This window comes from Thunnus thynnus, chromosome 4 (genome assembly GCF_963924715.1).
Source record: "Thunnus thynnus chromosome 4, fThuThy2.1, whole genome shotgun sequence".
NCBI lineage: Eukaryota > Metazoa > Chordata > Actinopteri > Scombriformes > Scombridae > Thunnus > Thunnus thynnus.
In genome coordinates, this window is record NC_089520.1 from 16,752,763 (window position 1) to 16,762,767 (window position 10,005).

At 36.7% G+C, this 10,005-nt stretch overlaps 1 protein-coding gene across 1 annotated transcript; it reads left to right on the forward strand.

Annotated features, from left to right (window-relative positions):
• The first annotated feature begins 754 nt into the window (after nt 1-754).
• prxl2b (peroxiredoxin like 2B) lies at nt 755-9,405 on the forward strand. Its single transcript, XM_067586972.1, has 7 exons — nt 755-919; nt 1,316-1,520; nt 2,575-2,626; nt 2,867-2,930; nt 3,056-3,131; nt 4,237-4,355; nt 8,972-9,405. Exons 1-7 carry the CDS (start codon nt 857-859, stop codon nt 8,996-8,998), a joined length of 606 nt encoding a protein of 201 aa, XP_067443073.1. The 5' UTR covers nt 755-856; the 3' UTR covers nt 8,999-9,405.
• The last annotated feature ends 600 nt before the right edge of the window (nt 9,406-10,005 follow it).

Here is a 10,005-nt window from a genome sequence, read left to right on the forward strand (position 1 = left end):
TAAAAAGCACTTGTTATGCAAAAAAGGCCCCCTGAGAATGAAAACAATCGTTATATATTATATTATTGAATTATTATTACTAAATAAATAGCATCTTATTGTTGTAGTTGGTGGAGCTATTTTAACAATACTAATGGGTAGTTTAATATAAAACAATGGATCACATTATAGAGGCTGATCATATGTTTTGTATATAAAATATAGCTGTCAGATAAATGTAGTGTATTACAAAGTATAATAGTTCCCTCTGAAGTGAAGTGGAGTAGAAGTATGAAGTGGGATAGTTGAGTAAATGTAGCCTGATTAGTTACTTTCAATCAATGGTTTCCACAAAGGAGCATCAGGTGACAAGTAAGACAAAACTAATAGGTATTTAACACAAATCTAAGCCAGGAAAGTGAGCAAACACTGCAATAAATCCTCTCACCTTTGAGCTCACCTATACCTTACACAACCTGCATAAAAAATAATATTTTCAAATATTCAGTCACCACTCGAGTTCATGTTAAATCTGGTGAGCAAATGTTTCATGTGGAGTGTATTAAAGAAAACAATTAGCTCAAATAGACAGGATAACTGCTCTACAGTTATTAAATTACAACTTGGGTTGATTGTACTGGTGAGGTGCACGTGCTGCAAGTTGCTCTTAATATGCCCCGCCTCCGCTGACCACACCGTGCTCTGTGATTGGCTGACTTTCCAGCGCCAACAGAGTCTGATTGGATGCCAGTGTTCAGGGGGCGTGTCAGGATGCAGTTGTTTTGCAACTGTTGTGCGGGCGTTGCTTCAAACGTCGTTACTACAAGATCAGAAACCGGACAAACTCCTCAGACTTCGTTGAATAAAAGTCGCCAACATGCCAAACGTCGACCTTGCTCGAGTTGGGAAGAACTTGTTGAAGAGCTCTGACACCGGAGAGGTAAGTAATGGAGCCGAGCGACTGTTTCAGTTTGTAGGAAATGTTTCTCTCTGTCCTCTGTCAGATTATTTCTGTTTGTACTTAAAGATGCCTGCTTTTAACTTAAAGTAGCGCTGTTAGGCTCACCTGGTTTCCCATTAGAGGCCTGTGTGCCCTGCTGAGACCTGCTGTAATAAACCTGCCATTACCTCACAGCAGTGAAGTAATGGGACCTCCAGGGTGACATAATGATGATCTGAAGGGAATACATGTGAATATAAATCATGATATTACACAGTTTGAACCTGTGACAGATAAAATGAGTACATCCTACACCATTTCCCACATGTGGCCTGTGTGAAACCAGTTCTTTTGTGGTTTCATGTTTGTTTGTTTTTTAACCTGACTGTGTTTCAGAGTATAGAGCTCCAGTCTTTATGGCAGGACCAGCCGGTGGTGTTGTTCTTCCTGCGCCGGTTTGGCTGTCAGGTGTGTCGGTGGATGGCATCAGAGGTCAGCAAACTAGAGCCAGACCTGAAAGCAAGCGGTGTAACGTTGGTGGGAGTCGGACCAGAAGAGGTCGGGCTGAAGGAGTTCCAAGAAGCAGGGTTTTTTAAAGGATGTAAGTAGAGCGATTACTCGATTAGTCGATTAATCGATTAGTCAATCGTCAGAAAATGAAATCATTTTGATAATTGATTAATCGATTCAGTCATTTTTCAAGCAAAAACGCCAAACATATGATAGTTCCAGCTTAAATGTGAAGATTTGCTGTATTTCCTTGTCATATGTGACAGTTAATTGAATATCTGAACATTGTAGACTGTTAGTCAGATAAAACAAGCAAACTGAAGACATCATCATGGCCTCTGATAAACTGTGTTACTATTTTCTAACATTTCATAGTCTAAAAGATTAATCAACTAATCGAGAAAATAATCAGCAGATTAATCAAAAATGAAAATAATTGTTATTTGCAGCCCTACATGTAAGCAGTATTTACTCATCTTATACAAATAATTGAATTTGTCCTCTGGTTCAGTCTTAAAAAAATGAAAAATATGTTGATCTTTTATAATTAATGAAACACATCCTGTCACACTGTCCACTAATAAATGAGTTAGTTGCATAAATAAACACCAAGACTCTATAATACAGTCAGTTATTTTATAAAACAATTCTTTGACTGAAATGATGGTTAAAAGCTGATCGATGACAAACTGTCACTTCCTGGTTGACGCCTCTGAAATAGCCACAGGTCATAACAGAAAACAAACAGAGAAAAAAACAGTTATTTAGGGTCTGAAACTCCAGTTCAGATGGTGGTTGCCTGGTCACAATTCAAATATTTGTCAGATTTTGAACCACCTATGAATGTGGTTCTGTCCAGAAATGAAAATACAAGAATCAATTTGTTTTCTGAGATATTTGTAATAAATAGATCAGTGTTCTTTTCTGAACTGGGATGTTTGCAGCTACAATTTAAACATAAATCTTCTTCACTGCTGTAACAAGCCTCGTAATAACATAACATAACATAACAGCTGCATTGTCAGCTTTGCACAACCAGACTTGGCGTGTCACAAGGATTCAGAAATGCTTATTGAGGTCATTGCTCTTAACAGCCAAATACTGTTGTAGGTCTGTAAATAATCATTGATCATCTTCTCTTTTAGCCATTTATGTTGACGAACAAAAGAAAAGCTACAAGGATCTGGGCTTCAAAAGGTGAGTACAGTAAATCCACGTTCACTGCATATAATAGAGAAACTGTTTTAAGAATGATGCTTTGCTTTGATCTTGATATGAATTGCCTTCATTTGTGAAAGATAATCAGTCTAACTCTTAATGATGAGCTTAATACCAAAGTGACGAATTAGGTTTTGACCAGTCATGCTAATTTTCTCTACTTTGCAAAAGACTAACTGCTTTGTGTAATTGAGAGACGTTGTATTTTTTCCTCCTCAGGTACTCAGCCTTAAGTGTTGTTCCTGCTGCGTTGGGGAAGAAAGTACGAGATGTAGCCGCAAAGGTAGATATCTTCATGGTTATATGATTACTTCATACGTTTCATGGTCACTGGAGCAGGGCGTAAAGTTGCACATACACAGACTGACAGACTGACCTTTGACTGCCTGTTGTCTCTGCTGTTTTCAGGCCAATGCTGAAGGCATCCAGGGAAACTTCTCAGGAGATCTGCTCCAGAGTGGAGGCATGCTCATCGTAGCCAAAGGTACAGTAAAGGTTGAAGTGCACCGGAGGGGGCTATTAGTAAGGGTCTGTCTTGTGAAATGTCTTGTGATAGAAGTGGATGAAAAAGAACAATGATAGTTCAGAAGACTGAATGAAACAGGAGATTTGTAAATGACCTTGTGGCATGGCATTGATAAGAGGTTGTCCATTCATTTGAATGCAGGTAAATGAACAGTTAAAATGGCATTTTTGCAGTTTCTCCTCTAGAGGGCAATGCTGCATCACATCATGGTAGTGTGGCTGGAAGTTCACAATAGGATCTTAGTGTAGGTGCTCCATGGGGTCACTGCCTCTCTCCACATTATTCGTTTATTGTATACAAACAATGAATATTACATTATAAGAAGTTAAAGGACTTTAGAGAGAGGAAAAGGAAAATTACAGGTAATTTTTTAATTAAGTGGTTAATGAGGCAGTGAAACTTTCTTGTTTAAGTTTTTCAAATGTGGTGCTCTGAAGACAAGCGCAAAAAAAGCCAGAGTCTTAGTAGTCTCTCTATTTGTTGCTAGTTCTCTCTATTATGGCGCAGTATGAGCAGCTTGTTCTTAAAGAAAATAATCAGCTGGAGGAAGTACAAGTCACCCTGTCCGGTCTGTCTCCTTAATTTCAACGTCTTGGCTCCACCAAAAATCCTTGTTTGGGTTTTTCTCACCAGCATTCCTCCTCTTTGAGGTTTTGTCAATTAAGATCTAAATCTGAGTATTGTAGGAAGCAATTTGGATTCTTAATACTTAAGTCTATTACCTAGAAGCTTTGAAGTAAAACTAGATAGGACTGTGTATTTTTGCAAGACTGAAACTTTTGCACCATTTGCTAATTCTAGCATTTTATTGTATTTTCTCCTGTATCCTATATATTAGGATATATATTTTTATGGTCTTTTTTTTATCAACCACAACAGGCTATGTACTCGCTGTTACATATTGAACTCTGTTTTTGTTTTTTATTGTTATAGTTTTTGTCAGAAGAGTCATGAACTCACCAAAGCAAATTCACTGCAATCTTTGATGTTAATGGCAATCATCTTTAAATTTGTCAAGCAGGTTAATTGATGATACCTTGTAATTTTCTTTTATACTGCAAAGGTGGAGAAAAGGTCCTAATGCACTTCATCCAGGATTCACCAGGAGACCACGTTCCTTTAGAGGACATTTCCAATGCTTTGGGCATCTCAGCAAATGTAACAGCAGGACAGAGGCCAGTGGTAAGACATCAAATGAACATAAAAAACATCTCACAAGAATTAAGATATAATAGATACTCGAGGTTACTAATAACTCACTCACCTAAAGTAATTATTTCTACATTCTACTGTTAACTTCTTCTTCTATTTTCTTTACCGCCCCTCCTCAACTTTTAATTGTTTATTATATATTGGTGAACTCTGTTACATCAAACTGAAAAGTGAAGGATTAAATGGAATAGAAGCAAAAAAATCAGTTTCTCAAAGCACAGTGGGCCGGTCTATGCATCGGGTTCATTCAGCAGACCCTGTTTTACGTCAGCAGCAACGCATCCATCAGTGTAGTCTCTTCATAGACAATGTCACATTTATTACTCAATCTCTGTCAGTGTTTGTGTCACAGGCCCCAAAAAACTCTTAAACTTGAGTGATAATCTCCCTCTGTACATAATTGTACTTGAAAATGCCCCACAAACACAAAGAGAACTTATTTCACATAAATAGTGTAACATGGGAAACCAGGAGCCGTATTCACAAACATTCTGAGAAAACTCTCAGAGAGCTCCTAACTTAGCCTAAAAGAGGAGGAGTGATTTAGAAAAATTCTCAGGGCAACTCTGAGCAAGGAAGGAACAGGACCTTAACAGTCTACTTGCGCACCTATTCACATGCTGATAGTTATTATATCTATTCGCTCATGTTTATTTACCATGCAGGTCATTTTAGTACTTAATCTATTTGATATTAACGGGGGGAAATGGCTCAGCTTTCATCAGTTTCTGTGATTGCTGGCTAGTGTATATAAGTAGCAGTGTTGGTTAGCATGTATGGCTTTTTTTTCCAGCTGCCAGCAAATTCCAAATTTATCCAATTGCCAAATATCTTAGTGATGTGATCACTTTCATTTCTAGTGTTCTAGCGTTATTGTGTTGGAAAGGAGATGTGAGCGCATCTCTAATGAGATCACCCACAAACATTATCAACGCACAATCTAATCTGTAGCGCTTCCTTAATTCATTGTCACTCAGTGTTTGGAGAATATTTCTCCTTCCTCTTTGTCTTTCTGCCATTTTCTCCTCTGTTTAAGAAACTCTTAAGCCTCATAAAAGTCCTCCTCTCTACTCCTAACAGTTTTTCGCCATAGGAGCTCTCTTAAGGATTAAGATGCTTCGTGAATAACTTTTATCTTTACCAGGATCTAGTCTTAACTGTGAGGGGAAATTCTTAACATCTTAATTCTAAGAATTTTCTTAGAATTTCGTCACTAGAAGCAACTCTTTGTACAAGGAAGCCTTTATGAATACAGCCCCAGGACTGGCAGCCTTAGGCAAGATTTATGAAAAGTCAAGAGTTTGGACACACTTTCTCAAGAATGGGAAAGTGTGTGCAAACTTTTGACTGTTACTGTATATATATATTCTTATTTCTCTCACAGACATAATCATGTAGCTCTAGCAGTGCTCTTCAGAATTAAATCACAAGTAGGAATTATAAAATTTAACATGTCACTGATTACTAATTAAATCTAAAGATCTTTGCATGTAGATATTCATATATATATTCATATTCATACAAGATATCCAGAGTATGATTCTGTTTTCTGAGAAAATGGCGTTAACAGATATAAACATAGGTCTTGTGTTATTACAATGCTGACCTTTGCTGCTTAGTGAGGACGGCATGATTATAAAGGAAGGATGGGTTAGTGTTGTTCAAAACTGATGACCACTCAGAGACAAAGACAACAGCCTCATATGCTCACAGTCAAACATGTAATGCAAGAAAAATAGAGGAATAGCAAAGATTCAATAAACATTTAGCAAAGGCTTACATTAAATGAAAATAGCTTTTTTATTTTTTAGAAAACAACTCAAATAAATTAGAAATCACCTTTCAGGGCTTAATTGAGTCAATAAAAAGCATCTTTATGAACATTTAAAAGTGAACAAATTGACTTTTTAGCAGAACGTGATTTAAAATTTTGATGGAATCTGAGTTGATTTTAGGGTGCAAGATGGACGTGAATTCAGAAAACATGAAAATAGTGTGACGTGTGAACTTATGAATGCCTAAAGGGAAAAAAATCTAAATTTCTGTGTACTTTGGTGTAATATGAGGCATTTTGCAGATCCTAGATGAAATATTCATTTATTTTACAACAAATTTAAAGATCAACATAGTAAAACAAAAGGCAAGTGCAAAAACTCAGTGGTATGCAAACACTTAAATAACACTATATTCATAGTGCACAATAATTTATGACTGCAGCATCTTTATGAACAGATGATAAGATCACACTGACGGAGCCACATTGTTGGTTCTGTTTCTGTGGTGTCAATATATAATACATCATAAAAATAGAAACTACAATTTAAAATGTTGTTCCATACCATAATAGCACATTTAGAAAAAAAGTTCTCAGAACTGATGGACTTCATAGACTTCTTGGGGGTTCGTTCTGTGATTGTCAGGGCTTTCAGCGTGCCCATGATACCCAGCACATGGTCTTTCTTGCCTTGTGGCTCTGTTGCCCGCTTCCCACAGAACCCACCGTGGCAGAGCTATTGCAACATGTACAGTAGGTTTCCCCATGACCTGTCTGAAGACCAGCAGATGTCATCTCTGCAGCCAGCGAACAGAATAGACCTTGTTTTCTCTGAAGGGTCAAAATGTGGCAGAAATGAATGTGAGTCACAAGCTAGCTGAAATGCTTGTGCGGAAGGGGCTCTGAAAAAGTTTGCCATCACAGTAAAGCTTTGTTAACAGTGATGTCATTGGTTGATCCAGATAAATCGATAAATCCAATGGTTTTGAGTGAATGGGTTCTAGTTCAGATCTTTCCTATTCAAACAGCTAATAGTCAGTATTTACCACTTCAGAAGCTCTATTATCTGTTTCTGGAGGTGGAAACCCTCAAACAAGATTTCCCTCAGGAACATTGTCTGATCAGAGACGCCATAAATTAAAGATTTTTTTAAAGACTCTTCCTGGATAAACAAGGTTGCTTACAGATGTACCTCATTCTGAAGTAGGAGGGGAAGTCACCGAACGCCTTATCTGAAAGTAACTTACAGATAAGTAGTTAAAATTAACAATATCAGGCTTCATGGTGGCCTAGTGGACACATATGACTGATTTGAATGGTTTGTCGCTCGTCGTTGTCCTCTTTCTTTCTACATTTACTACTATGTGAAGGCAAAATACCCAAAAAATCTTTAAAAAAGGATCTCCCACATAAGCATCTTAGGAAATTTTTAATAATAACTTTTTCCACTTTATTTGAGATGGATGTGGTCCATTGACAGAATTGCTGTGATTTAGTGAGAGATCAATACAGTAAAGACTAATTCTTTGCATGATCGTATGACGATTCATACTCTTGAATTTTTATAGTAAAACCTGTAAAATAAATGCTTCATCGCATGTAAATATGATGCGGTAAGTTGTGTTTACAAGCAGTTCATTTCATAACTTTAAACAGCAAGATAGCAAAGATAATCCTGAGAATCCTGGAAGTTTTGACCTTATGTAATTAACACATAAATTAAGTGGATATTTATGTCAAATGTAAGTGTATGTCTGTTGAACTACTGTTGTTTTTGTGTTTGAATTGTAACACTGATTTCTGTGTAAAGCTGTTTGACCTCTTTTTTTCTTTTAAAGCTGGGGCCCAGATCCTGTCGTGTAGCTACAGGATTTGTTGAAATTGAATGCCAGTCTGTTTGTCACTGCTTAACAGCTCTTGCTCGGCTTTAGATATTTTCATGGTAGCATTCCAGCAGAACCCAGCAGAAAAAAAAAATCACTCCTGGTAATTAATAGGCCGCAGGCTGTTTTCCAAAATGGATTTTGGCAACAGAAGATGGAGGCTAGTTTACGTTTTGGTCCTTTAATCAGATGCTGAATTAGAATATAAGGCACAATGAAACAGGAAGATGAAAATATTGTTTTTAAAGACTGTTGATACTGTTCAACTGTTCAATTGGCTTTAATCATCTAAACATAGTTTATTCAAGTATTAGCATTTTCCTCTCCCAACTGATTGAAGCAGATGTTAAATATAAATGTCAAGTAAGAGAAACCTGCTTATCACAGTGTTCAACTGAAATAATAATTCTGCTTTGTCATTTGCTTATGAGAGCCATGTTCCTTTTTGCTCCTCCATGACCAAGCAGTGAAAAATGTGTGGGCAGACAATGGGAGTGTCATGAAAATGACAGACGGCAGGATGTCCAGTTTAGAGTGCAAGCTGGAAACTGTTATTGAGTCACGATATTGATCAGGACCCTTATCAGTTGTCTGCAGATACATTATGACCACTGTGTGCTTTGGGTTAGTAAAAATATTCCCTCTTCAGTTGGGAATGTTTGTGTTTTTGTGTAATTTATATATCAACAGAAACCATTTTTCTCCTTCCTGGAAAGTGAACAACCCTCAAAGTTTTCCACCCAGTAATCGTTATTAAGCTGTTGACATTAATGATTAATCACTTTTTCCTGTCAATATGTTCCACCACATAGGCTTTGTGGGAGATTAGCTGGACTACCAGTTATTGGACTTAAATCTTATGTTTCAATAATAAATGCTTCTTGTGCATCATGGTTCTCCCTCATTATTTGATGTTTAACCTCTTGCAGTGCAATGATGATGTTTGTACACGATGATGACGTCGCTGCCCGCGGTACCTGATGAACATCTACACTTCGGGAAATAAAACAGACATTAAGATGTGGAATATCATTAAAATGTTATACTAAACTAAAACTACTGTCACCATACCTGATTGATTGTAAGTTCTGTATGAAGGTGTGTTTAACATATATCGTGAAAGCTCACTTTACATGAAGTTAAGGTTTAATCTGTATATGTACAGCTAAAAAGAGCATTCCTTTGTAATTTCTAAGAATGTTTAATTGTTGGTAATTTTGAATTTAACTCAGTACCTACATGTTAATCACAATGATCGTTTTGTTTTAAATTGATTGGTATATGTATAACAATTTCTTACACACTATGTTTACAAAATTGCGTCTTTTGTATTTATGAAATTGTAATAAATGTTTTAAATGGAGACATGAGCAGAGTTTTAATATTGGTGTGGAGGTATCAAACTTTTTGACATGACAAACAGACATCCTGCATATATGCAGGATTAATTTTTACATAATTGACTGAACTCTGATGGCTGGTATCACCTTTAATGTGCTCCAACCATTCATTTCCACTACGCATCCACCTCACTGTTTCCTCACCATCCTTCTTAAAAAATTTGAAACGTCAAAAAATCTTAACTTCAAACTCTTTTCTTCTTCACTCTGGCTCTAAGTAGTTGTGAAGTCTTTAAAGTGTCTGAATAACATACATGTAATACTGTGGATCCAGTCTGAGCAAACCGGTGCATGAATGTAACACTTCACTTCTGAAATGACCCCATATGATACCTGACTTAAGTGTTTTTAGTAACGGATTGCTATGAACAAAGGACTGTACTGTACTAAAACCATGAGAGGCCACTGATTCTGATCTGATTTTACTGACTGAAATAAAACGAGTTTTGGTTGATGAACAGTGAGAAAATATATGAAAACCAAAAAAGTCAAATTTCCCTTTTGTAACATGAAGATGAACATATGATGTTTTACAGTATCATAATTACATACATTTTTGAATA